This window comes from Cupressus sempervirens, chromosome 3, assembly GCF_028749045.1.
Source record: "Cupressus sempervirens isolate cs-2001-9-10 chromosome 3, ASM2874904v1, whole genome shotgun sequence".
Taxonomy (NCBI): domain Eukaryota; kingdom Viridiplantae; phylum Streptophyta; class Pinopsida; order Cupressales; family Cupressaceae; genus Cupressus; species Cupressus sempervirens.
The window spans coordinates 722,876,577-722,901,316 of NC_143120.1; the positions used below are offsets into that span (position 1 = coordinate 722,876,577).

The window sequence follows — 24,740 nt, forward strand, 5'->3', positions numbered from 1 at the left end:
ATTATGTTTATCTTTTGCAAATTTCAAGTGTAGTTATTAGTTATATTGCAACTGTACTAGATTTTAAAAAATCTACTTTTTACCATAATAAATTTACCATTAGGTTATCAAACTATTAATGTGGTTAGAATCCTGGCTTCTATTGCATTGTCAAGATTCAAAAATATAAGTCAGCCTGTTATGCTTTCTAATATATTGTTGACTTTATAGCACTGCTTGATAGGTTAACCAATGGTCTGAGATATCATATTTTCTAGATGTAAGCTGTAGATTCTTTTGTAATTTTATAAAAATTGTCACCCTGGAATATGTGGGAATTTCATTTAACTTCCAGAAACAGAAGGGCAACACTTTATTCCTTATAGAGAATTCATTTTTGAAAGATTTACTTTTGAAAGGCTGAAATTGTTTTGGAGAAAACTGAGGTGAATGGTTAGTGTGTTGGGGGCTCACCCTTGATAGTGCATCTCTGTCATTTTTTTTAGTGATGGGAACTACTTCTGGGGAAACCAAGTCTGTCTCTGTCATTCCAGCACTATTAGACACAATTTGTTCCATTGAGGCTGTTGTTTGGTGGAGTAGTGGTAAAATTCTTTGCCCTTGTTTATTGTTAGACCATAGTAAGCAGATTCTGCACCCAAAATAATAAACTTAATTGCAAGCTGAAACTTAAATCAACACAGCAGGACTGAGCACCATAATTTAAACACTGCTAAATAAATTAACAACAATCACTTAAAAAACGGCTGTTTATTAAATTGAAATAATTTATATGTATTTTTCTTCCTCTAAGTTGTGTGCGCAAGATCTCTTTTATAGGTTAAAAAAGATCTGCATACATCTAATTTAGAGCATCAATTTTAGCAGAGCTGGCTTTTTACAGATAATAAAAAAGCTAAATAAAATAGAAGACAAAATGCTTTATTCAAAAACAAAAACAACAAAGAATCCTCCTATATACAGAAGGCTAGAAGAATCCAGTTCTCATCAAAAAATAAGAAAACAAACAATCTGAAACTAAAACTTAAAGCTGCATTCAGCATCTAGTTGTAGGACAAAAAACACTAGAATATAAAAAAGGTGTTTTCTTTCAGCCAGTTGTAGAACAACAGCCAAGTAACACATTTGAAACGATAATACTCTCCTTGGGAGGAAAGTGTTCTTCATCAAACCTATGAACTCAGTGTTTTGAATTTCCCTTGTGCCACCAGCTTTGTCTGAATGTCAGCAAACTTGGCTATCTGGGGGTACATACTAAAGAACCATTTCTCCCTTGTCTGCAACTTGCCTATTTGAGGGTACATACTAAATAACTATAGAGCTTGATTCCACTTTTATTGTGCCCATATCTCAAAGATCCAACATCTGATTGGTAATTTCTGCTAATAATATGTGTAGGTAGAAATTAATGCATCTTCTACCCTTTGCTTGTTGTACTAGGATATCATACCTGACCTCAATCTGAAAGAAAATATGAAATGCTCTCTCTCACTGGTATCAATTGTCTGGTTGAATTCCACAATGCCATGCAGTATAAACTCTCCATCTTTAATATACCTAAATCCATAATAAATTGTACCTTATAAGTTTGGATGAATTTACCATTGCTCAACACTGAATTAGTTCAATTAGTTCACTTCATATCAAGTATCATGTTTAGGGTTAACCACATATATGAGGAAACCCAGCAATTAATTGCACACAAAAGGATCCACAAATTTAATTCGGAATCCACACAAATCCAGATTTAGAATCATTGAAGTAGCAAGGGGCTTGCAATTAAACATTTGAAATTTCTTTAGAATCTCTACTGCATGCTTCTCAACTTCTTCCTTCTCTCGTACATTGACACACTGCAAGATTTAAAAAATAGCATGTAAGGGGGATATCGTTTATGTTAAAATTGGATGTCAAATCCACCTTGCACCATCGTATGAGCTTCTCACTATTTAATATAAGGATCAAGTTGTCCACTTGAAGGATTGAATCTAAAAGATTAGGCATATCTCACACAGATATTGAAAGATAGGAGTTGCAAAAGTTTGCTGAAACCCAACATCAACAAGTGCTCATTAATCTGTGGTGCTTACTTGTACGCATACAGGGTTTCCTGAAGTCTTATAGGGCTTTCGTCAACTTGCATACATGCATCTCTTGTCCATGCACCTCATATTCTCTAGGCTGATTATTATAAACTTTTTTCTTGGTATTGCCATTTAGAAAAGTTATCCTCACATCCATTTAATAGAAAGACCAAACAAAATAAGATGCAGGAGATGTAACTGTATTAATAGAAGTGTTATAGTGTATCTTGCAACTTGACCACAAGTCTCACAACAATTGATTCCTTTCTCCTAAGAGAACCTTTGTGCATCAAATTTTTTTCTCTGCTCTATTATATACTTCCGTCTGCCGCATGCTTCCATTGTATAACTAGTTGGAATCAATCACTTACTTTATATCTGGTCTAGGTACAATCTCTTGAACATCATACAATATAATGGAGTTATGCTCCTTTATCATGATTTGTCACAACACTTGCTATGAATTCACCTCTTGCAAGCTAGAATGCTTTGGATTAATGATAAAATACATCAAAGCTAAAATACGTCAACCCCCTATTGGTCTCTGCATTGTTACAAAGAAGTCTAAGTTTTTGGAGATCCAAACACCTTCATTATAAATCTGTAAAGTCAACATGATCTTTGGTCATTATGAAGTAAATATAGTAATTTCTTTTAAGAATTGTCAATGAATGAAATATATAAATATCTTTTGCCAATTAAACAATTGACATCAAGGATGCTAGGAGATGAGGGTACTTGGAGACCCTAGAGATTGGTACCGATATTGGTACAACTAATTTTCAAATATAGGAAATGAGGGTATTTGGAGATGCCAATTTTCTTAATATAATTTATTAATTTCCAGAAAATATCATGACATAGAACTTTGAAAACAAAAATGGAGGTAAGTTTATCATTAACTCAAAAGTTTAAATACACAATTGTCAAATGTCATTGTGTCAAAGAGCCAGAGTTCAAGACACTACATATTTTATCTTAGATCATCATTACATATTGACATTCAAAAACATTGATGGTTTGATGCTGACACAAAGGCCAAGAATATGAGATGTCTAGTTATGAGAAATTTAGTACTTGTTCTCTTGAGAGTGGAGAAGAAGGTTTGGGTGACGTGTCTCTATAAGATATTTGAGAAGGCTGGAAATACTTAGTGGCTCGACCAGCATTAAAGGACAATCATTCAAAGAAATAGCTGCAAATGAAAAGAAATATCCAAATAAGATGATCATTAGAATTATTTGAATTAAATATAAAGTTTATGATTTTTATGTAAGTTATATTTATAAATATAATGCGATTACCATTTTAGAACTTGAAATATGATGTCATATTAAGGTAAAAATAAGTAATTATCTAGAAAGGCAGTGTAGTGTACCCTTTCCAGGGTTACTCTATAGTTTTTCCTAGAGTCTCAAATTCAATAAACAGGCTGCATGATACAGTAGAGATATAACTTTACTCAAAGAATGTGAAGCAAGATAAAATCTTGTTGAGATCCTGCAGTTATGTTAGACAAATTATTGAAGGTACAATTCATATGATCATTTTAATCATATAACATATCTAATTTGTTATTAGGGTTTAACCATAATGGAGTTTGCATAAGGAGAAATGCTTGGGTGCCCAAGAAATCCTCTACCATAGACCCCAAGAGTGTATAGACTATCCCTCTTGGCCTCATGTGGCCTTCTGCCATCTCTTATGAGGTGGCATACCTAGCAAGGAGTCCTATAACTATTCCTGCATCATGCCACCCTTATTCACTCCTAAGATTGTGACTCCTTTGAGTCCATCCCACGAATCATTCAATGTAGAGGTGGGGGAGAAACTCCAATAGAGTGCCCAAGAGATCCTCTACTCCAGGCCCAAGAGTGGATAGATCATCTCTCTCCACTTCATGTGGCCTTTTGCTTTCTCATATGAGGTGGTGTGTTTAGTGGGGTACTCCCTTATTCACCTTTCCACGATTGATTGTTGCTATTTGGAGATCTATAATATTGCTTACAAAATGTTATGTGCTTATACTAATATGTGAAGAACTGTACACCACGTTGCCGCATATATCAGGCACACATTTAGACACATATTCAGGCATGCCACAATAATACGAATGCTACTGCCTTGCGATCAATAATAGGATCTGATTTAGACCCATTCACTGCTATGCAATTGCTGATGCTTATAAATGCCTTGATGCTACATCTAGAATCTTCTTTTGCAAACCAATTGTTCAATATTCCTGAACATATGCTCTTATCCTTCTTCCTTCTCTCAATTCCCAAGTATTGACTACCCATCTATATCCTGTTATTAGGTCACAATCTTTCATAATTTCTGCCCCATTGAAAGTGACAGTTCATTGTTGATTGCTGGTCTTGATCCTTTATTCCTTAAGTAATAATTGGCAATGACCACCTAAATTTAATTTTATTTAAATGCTTGTATAGATCGCTGGCCATGGTATTATTAATCTTGTGAAGGATAGTGTAATGCCACGCCTGGAGATCCTTGGAACACAAGGATAAAACATGCACTGAATAATTTTTCTTAAGATAAGTTACTTAGCAACAACATAAAGTAACCAAGTGCAAGAACGAAACATCCAATCCAAATAATAAAACAAGGAACACGACTAAACTCACATGTTCAGTCAAACACTTCCAAAGATCCCCAAGCACTAAACCATAACTTAAATCCAAAGCAAATGTTCCTAGCATGGTTAAACATACAAGTCCATTTCCAACTAACCATAACATAATCAAGAATTAAAAGAGACCCTCAAACGGTCATACACAAGGCGAGGCTCAAGGTAACAACCACTCATCCACTGGACACCATGCTCAGAGACATGCCGAATCCTGAAATTTGGCTAAGTCTAAAATCTTGATGCCCTGAAATCTGACTATGTCTGAAATCCTAAAGCCCTGAAATTTTCTATAATCTTTATCTTAACTCCTGGACATATCTCAAATGAATTGTCGCATATATTAAAATATATCTTAAGTATATACTTAAACAATATATTTTATACAACCTATAGCTGATCTGTTTTAATATGAGAAGATGCAGAACCCAAAAGGGTAATCAACACTATAATTCACATCTTCTCGAAGTGTGTTCAAATGCTCACTGTTTGCCAGATGAGAAAACAACCTCCATGCTCACGCAAGACAAAATTCACTCTAGCACGAGTTTTTTACTCTAGCCACGCGAGTTTCCCCATCACACATGTGTGAGACTTTGTCTTGCCGTGTGAGATTTTTCTTGCGGCACGAGGGACTACATACTTGCGAGAGAGAAAACATTTTCGCAGAGAGAATACATACTCGCGTGAGATATTGCTCTTCCCATGTGAGAAAAGCTAACAACACATCAACAATGCAAGAAGAAAATGCGTAAAAACATGAAACCTCCACACCGGGGAGTACCAGATCCATGTAAATCGAGGAGTGATCATTCGAGAGCATAAGAGTAAATCTAATAATTTGAATAAAGCTAAAATACACATTACAATAACATACATCCATCTGATCAACAACATCGATCTATAAAATGAGCATAAGCAACATCGTAGTGAAATGAATCTATCAAAGAGATATAACCGAATAAAATCAACTGTGCTTATTTCCTCTCTACCATAATGACATCATGAGATCTCAAGGATCCTAACCAAACCCCTGAGCTTGAATCTCAATTTGCCAACAAGATAGTCGAAGCTGTCTCATGAGATCATTCTTACCTATAATTATCAAGTAACATCATAAGAACAGGTACATCCAACACCAATAGCATCACTAAACCAAAGCAGTGGTAAGAATTCTTAACTAAGCAACATGATACAACACCGTGATAAAGGAATGCATCAAGTAACATCATCTTAACATGATATCAAATACATCCAAAGTCAAGCATAAATCACAAGAGAACATACTCCGGATACACCGAAGTACCAAGTGAATATCCAGAACCGACCTCAAACTAGAAGTAGTGTTGGGAGGTCGGTGCCTCCATCTCCTCTAGGTTGGTGCCTCTGTCCAGCATAGATCGACATATTTGTGACATGTGCTTTACTGCCTCCTGTGGATCCTTGTCTCTAGCTATTGTAACATTCATTGACAGCTCGAGCTTTTGGTGCAACGACAACAATGATTCTAACAAGTGGTATTAGAGCGTTGGGTTACGGGTTCAAATCCCTTGGGTCATGTTGAGGGGGGATTGTTGGGAGGTCGATGCCTCCATCCCTTCTAGTTTGGTGCCTTTGTCCAGCATAAACCGATGGATTTGTGACATGTGCTTAATTGCCTCCTATGGATCCTTGTCTCTGGCTATTGTAACATTCATTGACAACTCGAGCTTTTGGTGTAATGACAACACTAATTCCAACAAGTAGATCATCTCTGTACATCGGTCGCCAGCAGTGGTAAAGGTAGCTACGCCTCCCAACCACGTTGCACTTGTAGACCCACTCCCTCTGTGCTCATGAAGACAGTGACCTGAAAACAATCACATAAGACAGTCACCCATGGCTAACTCACATGCCAATCAAGAACATGACACTAACATCTATATGATCATGAAGACAATGCAATAATAAGGTCATTGGTCAGACCCACTAAGGATAACTATGTGGGGACTCAAGTGGAGTGTAAGTCGCCTGGCATCAGAAAGCCCAAGCTAAAAGTGGTACGGCTCAACTCCCCTCGAGAGGCCACTTACTTGGCATGGCTCAACTCCCTCAGAAGGCCACATGCTTAGCATGGCTCAACTCCAACTGGAGGCCTCATGTTGTACCTTTGTATGGTATGGCTCAACTCCCTTAGGAGGTCACATACAATACAAGTATTCTCTTATCTTATTATTAAGTTTTATTTCCCATTTATTAATTTTGGTAATCGCTTGTTAGAACCTCTTCATGTTACCTTGTTAGCTACTTTTGGGCTGGGGTATACGAGAGAAGCCACTCCACCGCCTACCTTACATACCCATGGTCATCACATGATGAGTGCTCGTAGGCAATGCAAGTTCCCAACCCGACCCCCAAATGAACAATCCCTCAACCGGCCTATATCTAGGAGTTTGGGTCTTGCAAAATCCCGCTATATGCATGTGCACGTACTCATGTGTGGGCACGACCAACTTCACAAATGTAATTACATAATACCAATGCAAGGGTTGGATATGATAAATGCAACAAATGAAACAAGTACAATAATCTCACTCAAGCGGCCCATATTCAGGAGTACGGATTCCACACAAATCCCAATGATGCAATAAAACACCAAAGAACATGAACTCACTCAACCAGCCTAAATTCGAGAGTATGGATTCTACACGAATTCCAATGATGCAAGTAAAACTATGCTTAGATTGGAAACCTAATATACATTCTAGATCCACAACCAAAATTGCCAAGAAACACCCAAGAAAACTAGGTGGCACACGAACCAAGGCGATGTGACGTAGAAAATAAAAAAAAACTAAAATCCATTAGTCAAATGGTTGCCAAACTCCCAAAACTCAAATAAAATCGAATTCCAAGCTCATGTTCGAAAACAACATAAAACTTCAAACTAAAACCCTTGAGAACATTAAAATGTTCACACCCACCCAACTAAGTAGAACTAGCATACCAAAACATTGGGGAACACTAGTTCTCAACCTCTAATTAATTTACTAGAGAGCCCTACCTCGCAGCCAAGTAGGCAAAATGGGAAAAGCCACAATAAAATAAATAGGTTGCCGAATCGAACAAAACCATCGGGGAAGTGGAGCAATCTTGGCATGAATCCAACAAGCCAATCCATGCTCGATTCCACTAAATGGATCGATCACAATGAGCAAATGAAGGAATTTCTCCAAGAGGGTTTTGGAGGAAATTCTCCATTTCTCCAAAACATGAAACATAGAAAAGTGAGTATAGAAGCTCCCTTTTGGCATAATATAAGCACTTTATCAAGTGACTTATGAAATAGATTATTAAGTAACTTAATAATCTATTTGCCCCCTTTTCCCAAATTAAATTAGGCAATTCCAATTGAATTGGAATTCATCTACGACAAATTAGTTGAGAAAATAAAATAAATAAAATAAAATAAATAAAATCCCTCTAAGTCATTAAAAAACATTTAATTTAATCTTTTCCACGACAACTGTGGAACCCTAAATGCACAAACACACTTACGAGTCAAATCACATAATGCATTATGAATCTAGATCTACCAATTAACTGGAGGGTTTATTATAACACAATAGAGATACATTGCCCATACAGGGATGATATTGGTTCAACATGAAAGGTTTGATCACTGACTCCATGTGCCACTGCCAGGGATATAGGTCTTGCACAATAAACAACCCGATCAAATGTAGATGCATGATAATAAGATAGCTGAAGCAACAATATGTGAAATCGCGTAAATAGTCATTTAATTAATTTCATTAAAATAATCTATTCAAATCATTTATTTGCATCATAATAAAAGTTTATTGCAAGACTGATATAAATATCCGTAGCACAAATACATCAACCATAAATCCAACAATATCCATCGATAATTCTAATTCATAATCTCATCAATCAGACATAAGCATAAATAACTAGCTAATGCAATAATAATCAAATCACCCCAAGGGTGTCGACCACTCATGAGTCCCAATCATGATCACCCAAAAAGATTTAACATTAATCAAATGGGAGAGGCACTATAGATAGCAATAGACCTTAGTCGGTCTCTTAGGTTTGTTGAGCCCTCTTTTTGACAATAATTATTATTATCTTTTATTCTTTTTCTAGTGTTAGTTGAAATGTCCTTAATTCCATTTTCTAGGCTTATTTATAAGGCGGGTCCTCATATTATTATATATTATAATCCCTTTCAATCAGTCAGCTTTATTATAAGACACTTTTACTTTATTTGCTAGAAGAAACTATGACTGCAGAGGCATGATAGGGACATTACGATTGGTATCAGAGCACAACAATCTTGCTAGCATGGGGGTTTAAATCTTGTTAATTTAGTGGAGCCAAAGGGCTCCAAGTGCTTTTGATAGAAAAAAAAATGATCTTGCACTACAGGTGGAGTCCAAGCAAATTAGTGGAAAATCTGACGAGGATGAGTGGAAGACATGCATGAAAGAAATGGCTGGAGGACAAGAACAAATGATGAAACAATATGAGGAAGCTAACTAATTACTCAATGGAATAATGCAAAACATGAATAAATCTTAAAAATACACAAAAAAGAATGAGATAGAAAAGATAGTAACATTGATAAGTAGGAGGTATTTTCCAAAGCAAGTCAAATTGTGATATTGCTATCAGGATTCAACTATGTAGTTTTTGGAGTTGAACTCATCGACCCATGTTTCATGAGTAGTGGTTCACATGAACCCATATCTCATGAAAATGAATGGAGCACTTAGTACTCATTGCATCTAGGTGATGCTCACAAAGGTGAAGCACCGAGACTTCCCAGCAGGTCACCCATCCCAGTACTACTCCAACTTGAGCGCACTTAATTACGAAGTTTCCTCCGTGCTTATACCCACTCTGCTTGCAACAGATTAACCATGTCCCACTCAACCCACATTTCTACCTAGAACACAGCCACATTATGAAGAAGAGTCAAATCAGCAAGTATTTGAGATCTGTGCAGATGAATATTCAAGGATTAATTGTGATTTTATCATTTTAGACGTGATACTTTTCATACATTTATTCAATGCTAGGAATGGATTTAGGGGAAGACAAATTTTGACACAAGGTAATGAAGATCTACATCACAGATTAATAAACATGTCTCTTGCCATGTTTGATGGTTCAAGTCAAGTCATAGCAAGAGCTTGGGTCCAAATAAACACACCTCTCTGTTAGTCCCATGATGGAAGAGGAGGCCATGAAGTTTTTATTTTTTATTTTTTCATTTGGATGTGATTGCATGTGAGCAGTGACATCATGCAACTGTCACACAAGGATATTAATGTATTACACCATATGTTGAATTTACACAGACTTGTAGATTTGATCAGAACACCTAGAGTAGATTTGATTGAAGCAACATTGGTAATTTGATGATGTGGTGGAATTTTAGTGAATTTTCATTCATGGTGATGGGTTTTCCTAGTAAGGCTTCACTTGTTCATTGAGGGGTTAATAGAGTCACTCTAGGGGTCAGTAAGCACTCTTGACCTGGCATCTCTACAAGATACGAAACATAGGCATTCAGGGTGGATATTTCTACAAATAAGATCAAATCCTCCTCCAAGAATGCACCACCTCAACAAGTTGGAATCACTTTCACAACCTACATTATTACCTCCAAAGGGAAGCCAAGGAGGAGTCACTAAGAAAGAGCTCCAAAGGAAGAAGTTGTATATTAATTCTAGAGGACCATGGGAGCTAGGTCACAGATGTAGGAAAGGGACAAGTGTGTAAAATAGAAGCAATGATGGATGAAGATTTGGTTGAGGAAGAACCCAAATGCAAATATGTGATGGAAGATGAACTAGAAAAACTTAGTTTAGAAGGGGAACATTGACAACACCTACCCTTTCCAAATTTGTGGTGTTTTACAAGCGCATAAGGTGACTATCATAATTGATAGTGGTGGTACTCATAGCTTCATTGACGAGGGTCTAGTTGTTGAACAAACAAAATACTAAGAGGGGGGACAGGATCACTAATACTACTGTTAATCAGTTTCTTCAATGTTACTTTAATCCTCAATTGCAGAAAGATGAAAACATGAAAGCACATCAGCCTTATCATGGAAAACCCAAATGGGAAAAGTCATGGAGAGGGTTAGCTCTCGATATCATATAACTAGTTATATAATATTATAATGCTCACTGCATGACATACTGTTGGAGCACTTGCAGCCTGAAGAGAGAGACTCACTGCCAAAAGCTAATAAAAAAGTGAACTGTTATATATGCATCTGATGTACGCTTGAGTCAGTTCCCATGTAGTTTAGAATCTCATTCACATTCACACAATCTTCTATTGCAATTTCTCTTTTTCGCATATTTGTACCCTGTTCTTCACACCTCTTTCTCATATATCTATTTCCTGCAACAAATGCACTTAATTATATATGGAGTTCAACACTTATTTCATGTCGGCTAAACTCACTGGAATCAAATAGTCGCTAGAGGTAATATGTTTGAAGTAACCTACCACATGATGGCCAAAACATTTTTCGCAATCATATCTATTTGATTTTACATGCTTCGTCCAGTCCTTAATCCTGTCCCAAATAAGTAGAACCAAAAACATCCATGTGATAAATTGCAGATCATAACTAACTGTCCTATTTTTAAGAAACAAGTAATTGGTAGACTGAATAACCAAACCAGTAAAGTATTCTGTCTGGAGCAGCAAAACTTATATGTGTATCATATATACTGCAAACTGTCTAAAGCGCATAACCATAACTGTTTGTGCGGAGAATTGTGGAGAACAATACTATTAACTATATCATAAAATGAATCGATAGCAATGCATGTACATCAATGACAACAATCTCCCCTTTTATCATTGATGGCAACATAAAAAATTAAAAAGGCAAAACTTCCATCACAAGTACTAAAAAAAAGAAACAAAACTCTGCCTTAATATGATGTCCTTTCTTTTTTAATTTCAATTGTTTCTCCCCGTTCTTCCTTATTCTCTCCCTTTGCCATCAAGGACAAAGGGTATAAAAAGGATACCAAAGAGGGAAAACTTCATTTACCTTTAGGAAAGATCCCTGTACTTAATTGTGAGTTCTTGATGATAGATTTTCCAGTGGTTGATGGCATTTACTAACATTGAACTCAGAGTGTTACATTATACCAATAGGCAAAGTGAAGTATCAAGAGAGTTACATCAGATTATGCAGCAATTGTGATCTCAACATTTCACACAGGTCAATATCCTTACCTTCTTTCACTATCTGATGCGTAGGGTATACTGCAATTACTCAAGTGGGACCTTCCCTGTCTTTGAAGTAAATCTTGTAGGTTATACTGTGAGCCACATACTTTATAAGAAGATGTAATGGGCACCCCTGGATGTCCCAAAAAACTAAACCAATTTGCTGAAAGGAATTTTGTCAAATAGTTTGCATTCAAACTCTTATTTCTCCGTTTAATATTTTAAACCCCTTATAACTCTGGAAATCAAATGTTTATTTGTTTGTTGTGTTTTGTGCATGGAATTGGTATCATACAACATAAACAAGAAAGAAACTACAATAATATGCAAAGTGGAAATGAACTGCTGCTAATAAAATGTTATTTTCAGAATTCATAAAACCAAATACATGGCAGATTTATCAACTCACTAATTACTTCAGCAGTATTGATATAATACTCCAGCCCATGCTTTCGAACTTTCTGCTACAGTGTTTTGTCCTTCAATCAGTCCACTAACTTCGTAATATCATTCCCTCAAAGCGGCATAAGCGTCGGAAAAGTAGTGAAGAAGATATGAGCAAGATACCAAATTTGCCTGTAGCTGGAAATGCAACTAAATTGCCTGATAATGAAGCCAATAACGAAGAATTCCAAAGGCCAAACCCCAAGGGAATGACGTCTAGAATGTTACAAGAGAGGATAGACGTCTTCAAATGCCAAGAACGGAGCTGCAACTCACACACCAATTTCTTCTCATATTCAACTTGGCTAATGAAGCCACAAATGCTTCCTTTTATTCTATTTCCAAGGGTCCGCTCAACTCATATGGGCAATGTGGGATAAAAGATGTGTAGTATATAAAACACATATTAAAATACCCCTTATGTCTCCCTTGGGTACACATCCCCATAAAATAAATATTAAAGTAACACTTTAATATTTTACAATTAAATTAGATGTTACTTTAATAAAACTTCAGGCATTAAAATGTATTAGCAATCGGACTCCGAATAATGCGAGTGATAGCTCATCGGAAAGCTCTCACCGAGGAGTATCAAATCCAATCACCAAAATTGACCTGCACTGTGTCCTGCTGACTTACTAAAATAGTAAGTATGCCTGAAACTGAGTAAATCAACTTTGTTTTGGCCCAAACTGGAAATGACTAGGCCAAAACACTCCAGGATCCCATTAAACCCTTCGTTAGCCCTCGGGACCATGTAGAACAAGGCTAACGCACACACACTTGGTCAACTGCTAAAATGGGGACATTACAGTCCGCCCCCCTTGAAATTGCTTGTCCTCAAGCAATCTCAGTCCAGCCTGCTGAATAACCTGCTCACTCTCCCATGTAGAATCTTCCTCCGACAGGTCTCTCCATCTGACCAAATACTCTTTCACTATCCTGTTTCTAAGCTTCCTCTCTCTGGTGTCCAGAATAGCCTCGGGTACTAACACAAGCTTCCCCTCCTCATCCAAAGGGGGTAAATCTGCAGAAGGCACTACATTCTGACCAATGGCTTTCTTAAGCTTAGACATATGAAACACATTGTGCACTCGATTTCCCTCTGGAAGCTCAAGCTCATAGGCGACTTTGCCCACTTTGCAAATCACCCTGTAGGGACCATAAAATCTAGGTTTCAACTTTTCAACTCCGCTCTTCTTGAGCGATGACTGTCTATATGGTTGTAGCCTCAAGTAAACCATATCCCCTACCTCGAAGCTACGCTCTAGTCGGTGCTGATTAGCATACAATTTTTGTTGATTCTGGGCCTGTTGTATATTCTCTTTGAGCACTTTCAGGATGTCCTGACTATCCTGCAATAAGTTTTTGGCTTTGGGCACTCTACTGTCCCCCAAAACTAAATCCATGAAGCTAAGTGCTTCATAACCATAGAGTGCCATGAAAGGAGTCATCTTGATGGACAAATGATAAGTGGTGTTATAACAATATTCTCCCATATGCAACCATCTGATCCAAGCCTTTTGTTGTGCAGTTACATAGTTCCTCAAATATCCTTCAACCCATTTATTCACAATCTCTGTTTGCCCATCTGTTTGTGGATGATAACTAGTGCTAGGTGTAAGATCTGTACCACACAACCTAAACAACTCTTGCCAAAAAACACTCATAAATTTATTATCCTGGTCGCTGACAATGAATCTGGGCAGCCCATGTAACTTGAATATCTCTCTAAAGAAAAGATCTGCCACCTGTGCTGCTGTGTAAGTGGACGGAATAACAAAGAAGTGAGCAAACTTCGTCAAGCGGTCCACCACCACATAGATGCAATCTCTTCCTTGCACTCGTGGTAAACCAGTGATGAAGTCCATCGAAATACTTTCCCATTTCCTATCAGGAATGGGCAAGGGCTATAATAAACCTGCAGGAAATGTGTGCTCTCCCTTATTCTGTTGACAAACCACACACTCCCTGACATACCTCTGAACATCATCATTGAGCCCTTTCCATGAAAACCACTCTCGGATCTACCTGTAGGTCTTGAAGACCCCCGGATGTCCAGCTGTGGGAGCATCATGAAATGCCTTCAGTATCGCCTCTCTCAAATGTGATGACAGAATCAAATAAACCCTGTCTTGAACTCTGATCAATCCATTTATCACCTCATAGTGATCATCCTGTATGGTACCTGAAATCAATCCAGAAGCCCAAGCATCTCCGACATACTCTGCTATAATTCAATCTCTCCAATCTCCTGAAATCTCTGTCAGAGCACATAAGTGAGGTCTCCGAGATAAGGCATCAGCCACCACATTTTTCTTACCTTTGACAAACTCTATGTCAAAGTCATAAGCTTGCAATTTAGTCACCCATTTTTGTTGCCGGTCATTAAGATCACGCTGGCTCATGAAGTATTTAATACTGTTGTGATCAGTCTTGATCACAAAACGTCCACCTACTAAATATGATCGAAATTTGGCCAATGCATGCATTATGGCCAACATCTCCCGGTCATAGATAGAATAACTCTTCTCAACTCTCCGGAGCTTCCTACTCTCGAATGCAATGGGATGCTTCTCCTGCATCAATATTGCTCCAATCCCATCACCTGATGCATCACAATGAAGCTCAAAAGGCTTCGTGAAATCCGGTAGAGCTAGAACTGGACATGAAGACATTACCTGCTTGAAATGCTCAAAACACCTCTGTGCTGCCCCTGTCCACACAAAGGCTCCTTTCCTGGTAAGATTTGTCAAGGGTGTAGCAATTTGTGAGAATCCCTTAACAAACCTCCTATAAAAACCACCATAGACCAAAGAATCCCTTAAGCTGTGTAAGGTTTGTGGGAGTAGGCCACTCTACAATAGCTCTAATCTTTTCGGGATCAACCTGAACGCCATCTGCACTAATGATATGCCCAAGGTAAAGGAGCTCAATCGTGCCAAACTCACATTTAGATTCCTTGGCATACAATGACTCTCTCTCCAGAATAGATAACACCTCCTCCAGATGATGTAAGTGCTCCTCTTAGGTCTTACTGAAGACCAAGATGTCATCAAAGAAGATCAAGACAAATCTCCTCAGCTGCTTCCTGAATACCTAGTTCATACAACTTTGAAATGTAGCAGGTGCGTTGGTTAGACCAAATGGCATACCCATGAACTCAAAGTGGCCATAGTGACATCGGAAGGCTGTTTTTTCAATGTCCTTTGCTCTCATCCTGATCTGATGGTATCCGGATCGCAAATCAATTTTGGTGAAGAAGCATGCCTCATGCAACTCATCAATCAGCTCATCAATCCTAGGAATGGGATACCTGTTTTTAATTGTTTTCTTATTCAGTGCCCTGTAATCGATGCACATGCGCATCGTCCCATCCTTCTTCTTTACCAATACTACTGCTAAAGCAAAGGGGCTCTTACTGGGCCTGATATGCCCCATCTCCAACAAATCCTTAATCGCCTTCTCTATCTCATCCTTGTGTTTCTTAGGATGACGATAGGGAGTAATCATAACTAGTTTGGCTCCCTCCTCGAGCTCAATAACATGTTCCATCCCTCTGTCAGGAGGAACCCCATGAGGAATATCGCTAAATACTTTAGCGTATCTATCAAGTATCTTTTGGATATCTGGTGGATGACTCTTTTCTTGTGGCTTTGGTGAAGTTGGCATAATGTAGCACTCTGCCGCCCACTCTATGTCATCGTGACGAAAAAGTCTCTGCATTCTCCTCAAGGACACTACTCTGCAACCTCCATCTGAAAGACCTCTAAGTACCACAGTTTTGCCCTCATGTTGGAATCTCATCTCCAATTTCGCTAGGTTGAGTGTGAACTCCACTAGTGAAGCCATCCATGTCATGCCGAGGATGACATCATAATATCTTATGTCCACAACATAGAACTCATCCTTCAACTCGTAGCCATCTCCAAACTTGATGTGAAGATTAGATATCTTCTGAGTGCATAATAATTTATCACCGTTAGCCACCATGACTCTAAACCCATCATGCTCCTCTGTCTGTAACTCTCTCCTGGCTACCAACTGTGCATCTATGAAGTTATGTGTAGCCCCAGTGTCAATAAGAGATATCACTTTCTGCCCCTGGATAGTACCCCTGACCTTAAATGTGATTGCCTTTTGGGCCCCTGTCAAGCGTGCCAACGATCTATCATCCTTAGGAATGCTGCTCTCCTCTATAGTGATACCCTCATCTGAATCGGAGTGCTGATCCTCCCCTTCTGACTCTGAATCTTCTACTGAAAAATACTCCATTTGATTTGCCTTAGCCTTGAGAGAACATTTATGAGATAAGTCCCAAGGCTCTCTACAATGGAAGCACAGCTTCTTCTTTCGAGGTTCATTCAAGGTTTCATTGTCTAGTCCTTTTGATCCTTCTTTGGGTTTGCTATACTCTTTCTGAAACGGTTTTTTGTCTTTGTCTTTGTCCTTGCGGTAGGAAGAATCTGTTGAATGGTTTTTTCCTTTGTATACCGAAGGGGCTAAATCTCGTGCCTTTTTAGTTGCTTCAGCTAAGGTGAGTGGATCATGTCCCTTCACCCAACCTCGTAATGGATCAGCAAGACCATCACAAAATAACACCACCAATCTCCTAGGAGAGATATCAGTAACAAGTACAGATAAGTGCTGAAACTCGGCAATGTAAGCATCCACAGAACCTGACTGTTTTAACTGTGCTAGTTCCTTGAAATGTAACTCGGGATCCCTAGTGTCAAATCTCTCAATCAATGTTTCGGTGAATTCGTCATAGGATGTAATTTGATTATGCCCCAAAGTCACCATGCCATGATGCCACCATTCATATGCAACGCCATCCAAGTGCATAGCCGCATACTTGATAGCCTCCTCCTCAGGCATAGGATTAAGCTGCAAGTATGTATCTACCTTTGGCACCCAAGCTCGTGCAGTCATCTTCCTTGAAGCATCATAATAAGGTAAGGAAAGTTTTCCAACTTTCTTTCTCAGCTCAAAGTTTTGATTCCTCCCTCCTGCTCTAGGCATGTGTCTCATCCTCAAGTCCATATAATCTCTGAGGGAAATATCCGCCTGAAACTCCGGTCCACTAGCCTCCCAGTCCCTCCTGAACTGATCTTGTAACTCGGTAATCTGCAGTTCGTTTACTGGTTGAATCGGATCTCTAGGTGGGAAGGTGGGTAGAAGAGGTCTCGAGCTCGCAGTCCGCGCTGGGCGTGCAATGTGTCTAAAGTTATCAGCTTCATTCCCATTGTTGCCGTGTCCATTATTACCATTAATGTTATTCTCAGGACCATTGTTGTTGCCTTGGCCTCCATGGTTATTGTTTCCCCCATTGTTATTGTTTCCCTCATTGTTATTGTTTTTGTTGTTGGCATCACTTAGATTAATATTGACACCCATTTGTCTAGCCATGAGCTGAAACATCATGTCCATTCGCCTATTCTGCTCCTGCTGCATACGCTACCCCTGCTCTAATGTATCCAGTAACTGTCTGAACATTACGTTCCCCTGATCTGGACCGGCATTCCCGCCTCCGCCTAATCCTGTATTCCTGTCATCTCGGTCACCCATATTGTTGTCCTGATCAAAGAATATCTCCTTTGTGTCTGTATGGTTGGATTCAATGTCCCCCTGCACGGATGTACTAGACTGTTTGCTTTGCAAGTTTGAAATCCTATTTTGTCTTGCTCTGGTATTGCGAAAATTATAAGGCCCTTGTCGCATGCTCAAACATAAATGCTTAGCCTGTGTTTTTTAATTTCTGATTTTAGTGTTTTGACATTTCGTCAAACACTTTTCCCTCTATCCGGCTGTTCCAAATTCCCTATAAGACCTCCACAGGATGGCAGGACTTATAGCTCTGATACCACTGTAATGGGCACCCCTGGATGTCCCAAAAAACTAAACCAATTTGCTGAAAGGAATTTTGTCAAACAGTTTGCATTCAACCTCTTATTTCTCCGTTTAATATTTTAAACCCCTTATAACTCCGGAAATCAAATGTTTATTTGTTTGTTGTGTTTTGTGCATGGAATTGGTATCATACAACATAAACAAGAAAGAAACTACAATAATATGCAAAGTGGAAATGAACTGCTGCTAATAAAATGTTATTTTCAGAATTCATAAAACCAAATACACGGCAGATTTATCAACTCACTAATTACTTCAGCAGTATTGACATAATACTCCAGCCCATGCTTTCGAACTTGCTGCTACAGTGCTTTGTCCTTCAATCAGTCCACTACCTTCGTAATATCATTCCCTCAAAGCGGCATAAGCGTCGAAAAAGTAGTGAAGAAGATATGAGCAAAATACCAAATCTGCCTATAGTTGGAAATGCAACTAAATTGCTTGATAATGAAGCCAATAACAAAGAATTCCAAAGGCCAAACCCCAAGGGAATGACGTCTAGAATGTTACAAGAGAGGATAGACGTCCTCAAATGCCAAGAACGGAGCTGCAACTCACACACCAATTTCTTCTCATATTCAACTTGGCTAATGAAGCCACAAATGCTTCCTTTTATTCTATTTCCAAGGGTCCGCTCAGCTCATATGGGCAATGTGGGATAAAAGATGTGTAGTATATAAAACACATAATAAAATACCCCTTATGTCTCCCTTGGGTACACATCCCCATAAAATAAATATTAAAGTAACACTTTAATATTTTACAATTAAATTAGATGTTACTAATTAAACTTCAGGAATTAAAATGTATTAGCAATCGAACTCCGACTAATGCGAGTGATAGCTCATCGGAAAGCTCTCACCGAGGAGTATCAAATCCAATCACCAAAATTGACCTGCACTGTGTCCTGCTGACTTACTAAAATAGTAAGTATGCCTGAAACTGAGTAAATCAACTTCGTTTTGGCCCAAACTGGAAATGACTAGGCCAAAACACTCCAGGATCCCATTAAACCCTTCGTTAGCCCTCGAGACCAAGTAGAACAAGGCTAACGCACACACACTTGGTCAACTGCTAAAATGGGGACATTACAGAAGATCAGTGATTGTATGAATCCACAATGCTCTTTGATCTCCTGATATTTCAGTTGATTCTGAAACTTCTTAACTGATAAATGAAGTTGTTAACAATTTAATGCTTGTAATTTTAATGTCCAGTGTAATGCAACCATTGCACCTGAAAATTGTTGTAGTTGCTTCCTGCATCAAAAGGACCAATTTGATCTTGTTCAAATAACAAGTTAAGAAATTGAGTTTAATGCTGACGCTTTAACAGTTTTTTTGGGAATTTATAATATTTTACCTTTTAACCTGATAATATGTTGTAGATAACAACTCTTCTTGGTGATGGTTCAGGAACACGAATAATGGAACCATTATCTATACATAATGTCTTTTTTGTAAACATATTTTTTTCTTCGTGTTTTCTGTATTTACAAAAGTTGCTGTTTCCTTGATTCTGGAAGGTTTGTGGGTTCACATACTACATTTATTAAATGCATCAAGTTTCCATTCTCTGGATTTGGCTATGTTAGATTAATTTTCATCAATATTTCAGATCGTGCACCATGATCCATCGTCGGGATGATAACTAGAAAAGAGAAGAGTAAATAGTAAGCAGATCAGGTTGACTAAAAACAGGAGGGAACACAATCAGGTTGACTAAAACAGGAGGGAACAGAATATTCAAGGGAACTAAGGGGGGAATAAACAAATAAATTTAAACAAACACAAAAGCAAAAATAAGTAAAATTACAAAAATAAACCTTGAAAAAAAGAAAGGAGATAAGTAGGAATTCAAACTACAAATACACACGCACACACAAAAATAAATTAAAAAATAGAAATAGCAAGGTACATAAGAATGAACAAATGAGCATTGAAAACAAAACATGTTGAAATGGGCCTACCAATGCACACGTGTAACAGCTAATAAAAATCCAATGAAAAAAACAGCAAGGTAAGCACTCAAACAAAAATGCTAATAATTAAGGACAATTAAGTAGAATAAAAAGTACAAAAGGAAACTAAAGGGCAAAATAAGCATAAACAAAGACAAACACAATAATTAAGTTCATAATCATAACTAAAAACAATTACAAAGAATGGGAATGAAAAAGAAAAGAAGAGAGCAAATAAGTGCAAACATATTCATATACAAATATGCATACATGTTTATAAGAAATAAATAAATACAAAGACAAACACGAAAACATAAAAATAAAAAGCAAAAATATAGGTGCACATAGGTATAAACTCGTGCTACATTTCCATCTTGGAAAACATTCGTGCAATCTTGTATCCTATTCACAGTTTGATACAGATTACATCTTTCTCAGAGAGCTGCATATAATCAGCCGGAAATCACCTTAGGCTATTGTTGATCTACTTGTTCCTTGGGGACTTTTGGGGCAGTCATGCAAGTTTTTAATTTTTTGGTTTCCGACTTTGTTATATTGAAGTATGGTTTGAATTTGTCAGATCTAACAAGTTAGGGACGCTCCTTATTGATAACTTAAATGTTAAGAATGGAATACATTTTAACTTTTAAGGAGCATTCTGAATAAAATGAAGACACTTTTCTGCAGAATGGTTCTTATTAGGGTCATGCTTGGTCCATTTGATTCAAACTATGTGCGTGTGATGGAAATTTAGATAAATATTTTTGTGTAAGTATACATTTAGTGAAGTTTCACATGATTGCCCAAGTTCACATTTTGTGTATTGCAATTTGATGCAGGAGATTCAAAAATTTAATAGCAGTGGGCTGTCAACAATGGATTGGGTTGACAGTCTAAGCAACATAAGCATTGGGGATCTCTTGAATGAGGCATCATGTGCAGAGCATGGCAATTGCTATGAGGGTCTTGCTGTTGGTAGTGGCACTCAGCATCAGTTGTTTCCACACCATATGGATTCCTTTGACGCTGCAATCAATGCACATATTGCACATTCCCAAGAGGTAACTAACATGCCTATCAATCATTCTCAACCATCAATTTGGGATGGCGATGAAACTTGCGATGCTTTTGCATTCCGAAAAATCCCTTTCTCCACTCAAGAGTCAGGTATTGTTGATAATATGGTTACAAGATCAAGCTCTCAGGAGGTACCTAGAAATTCATGCGGCCTTTCTGGATCCTCAGAGGTGGGCTTTGTTATCTTGATTTTATTCTCCTGTCTGCATGCATCATGAACATTAATTGGAATTGCTTCAATCTTTTTTCATATTTTACAATTGATAGCAAAATGTTTTTGATTCATTAGAAACACCATTACACAAGAATATGTGCTTGAAATGCAAACAAATTTAAGTGGATTTTGCATTCACTATGACACACTGCCATTTTGTATGTTCAGAATTTTGTCCAAGGCAGCTCAATTCACGAGGATGTACCTTGTGTGGAAGATCTGAATGCAGGCTCTCCTGAAAGAGAACAAATCCAAGATGACATAGGAGAGAGAGAATCTACAGCTAATGATCTATTCTGGGTAATTTATTCCACATGCATTGTAATCTATCTTGTTTACATTTTGTACAAATCTAAATTATCTTAGGTACACTTTTCCCTCTGAAATAAATCTCTTTGATGTCAACAGACAGATTCATTAGGCTCTTTAGATATCAGTATCCGTCCGTCTGGAGTACAGGGGGGAGATTTCCTTGCAGGAGACAACAGTCTCAGTTTCAGTGGGCTGGTTGCAATCAGTTTAGATGCATTTCAGAACTGCTCTCTTTTTGGAAGTGAGAAAAAGGTTTCAGCGAGTGTAAATGATCAGGACCAGCAAGTTCAATCTCTATGCCCTACTAATACGAGTGAAAATGATTCTCTATTTGTATTTGATAATAAAAACATGGAAAACAGCAGGTCTGTTAGTTTGGATGTAAAACCTAATTTTCAAGCATCAATAGTTGACTTGCATGGAGCTGAAAATCAGTTGACAGTATCCATAGATGGTGTTCCTGTTTAGTTTGGGGTTGTGGAAGCTAACTGTTGAGTGCCATCATGTGAGAAGGTTGTACAAGTGAGTTCATGTTTTTATAAATATATTTTTAAGCATGATCTTGTGTGCTGCTTAAATTTTCATTTTGGTTTGACATATTGTAGTTGTACCCATCATATCTTCTGGTGACTTGGCCAGGTTTCTTCTTTTTTTATTCTGATTCACAGATGGAAAACTCTCACTCGGCAAAAACTTGCCAAGCTCCCCCAATAATATATACTCAGAAAATTTTTGGCCAATTTTCAAGAAAACTCTCGGGAAAACTCGAGAACCTAAAAAGAAGCTCAAGTTTAATTTAAAAAACATCTTTTTTTGCAAAATTCAATGGGAAGATGCATCCAATGAGTTAATTAAACACCAAAAAATAATCAGAGTTTAGATATATATAATTGCAAAGTGGGTACAAAATCACATTCTCATGCGGAATGCTAATGGCGGGAAGCAAAATAGTAAATGGTTTCTATAAAACTAGAAGTAAATACACCATTTAATAATAGTAGATTTCCACAATCCATTTCTACTATCAAATTTCATTTCTGGATTAGATTGTGCATGTTTTTTAGCATCAATGTTTCAGATTACACTCTGTGGTCCATCTTTCTTTCTTTACTATCCTTCTCTCTCATCTTGGTGATGGATCACAGATTATGATCTGAAACGTTGATGCTAAATAACATACACTATCTAATCCATAAACAAAACTTGATATGATAAAATACATAATATTAAATAGTTTCTATAAAACTAAAACTATATGCATCATAACAAAATAGTCCAAGAATGAGTTTGGGCAATTTTGGCCTGCTGGAAAGTAATACTTGTCTTGGGTGTGAGCAAGTGGTTGAGCTAAGTCTGTTAGGACTCGGGAACATATGTTAGTGATTATTTCAAACTCTAGTCTTTTCATGCACCTCCAGTCCTTTCAAACACTGTCAATGCAGTGTTAACTCTGATTGATCCACCATCTTAACTTAAGTTGACTGTCAATCAGCGCTAATGCATCAATAAATCTATTGTATACTCCTGCGTAAGATTTAGGGCTTTTCAATTCATTGTAATGATGATTATTAAGCATTATTAGTTTGTTTGACATCTCTTGCTCTCTTCATCCTAATGATGGATCATGTAGTGTGATTCGAAACGTTGATGGTAAAAATCTTTACACAATCTAGAAATATATCAATTTATTTATGCTATGGATTGTGGAAATTTGATATCTTTAATTATTACTGTTGTTAATTCAATCAAGTAGTTTTGTTGGACTCCTCTGTTCTTTTCTGTATTATGTACAAAGATATTTATTTTTCTTCCTGCTGATCTGTGCAGTTAAGGCTGCAAATTTCACAACATAGAATTCAAACCAAGTGATTTCTGAGATAATGAGTTAAGAGTCATTAGAAAATCTTTGTTCTAGCTTCAAGTGACCCCAAATAGCTAGGACAAGTTGTGGGATATAACACTGTTGAAGGCATGCTGAATCTTGAAATTTTGCTAAGCCTAGATTTTTTTTGAAAACCCCAAAGTATAGTCTATATTTTAACTCCTATGAAGCTGAAACTTATCTCAAATATCTTGACAATATTTATACAAATATAACTCAAAATATAACATACACTTAAATATTATATTTGTATTAATCCTCTTCCCAACTCTAGTTAAAACTAAGGGAGAGGTAGAAGTAGAGGGTCTAGTCCTAGAAGTTTGTAATGGGCATGATTGTGCGTTGTCGCTTAGTATGTCTAACTCAGTTTGTGGCTTGTTCTCTATCTTGGATGTAGCTATGCCTCTAGCTTCTCCTAGCACTAGCAATTAGTACTAATCGAACTCAGTGTTATCGAATGTGAAACTAAATTCAGTGCCTCCTCCATATCATGCCTCTCCAAATCATTCATGCCAACTTCTTTAAAACCCAGACAAATCCTCCTCAAATCTACCTCAAATCAATAGAAATCAGTTTGCAAGTATTCAGAGTACATGAATTTGGAACACTATATTCCCCCCTCAGCAAAATACAAGTGAAGAAATGAGAAATGAAATTAATTTGGGTTGTTTTTTTGTCTTTAAGTGTTGTTAGAAAACTACAACCGAGTTTTTAACAATGGAAAAAGTTGGCCAAGTACTCGGCCAGTTTTTACCAAAAATTCGGAGAGTTCTATGTTGGCTGTTGAAGTCTTAAAAACTAGCCCGGCCAGAAAACTTGGCCGGTTTTTGCAACTGTCAGTACTCTGTCAGTAGTACAGCTATGGACTCTGATTGTGCGAGTATATATCCCTTTCTCGTTGAGGTGTAGTAAGAGTTGGCATCCATTCGAATCACATAGTT

The 24,740-nt window shown here is 37.5% G+C and overlaps 1 protein-coding gene across 1 annotated transcript in view; it reads left to right on the top strand.

Moving 5' to 3' along the window:
• TKI1 (TSL-kinase interacting protein 1) overlaps positions 1 to 22,474 on the top strand; it is a 74,696-nt gene extending 52,222 nt beyond the window's left edge. The window contains exons 10-12 of the mRNA XM_089821693.1: positions 21,154 to 21,561; positions 21,774 to 21,905; positions 22,014 to 22,474. Of these exons, the coding sequence (XP_089677819.1) occupies positions 21,154 to 21,561; positions 21,774 to 21,905; positions 22,014 to 22,385 (912 nt within the window). The 3' untranslated portion in view covers positions 22,386 to 22,474. The remainder of the gene's footprint in view (positions 1 to 21,153; positions 21,562 to 21,773; positions 21,906 to 22,013) is intronic.
• Positions 22,475 to 24,740: the final 2,266 nt, after the last annotated feature.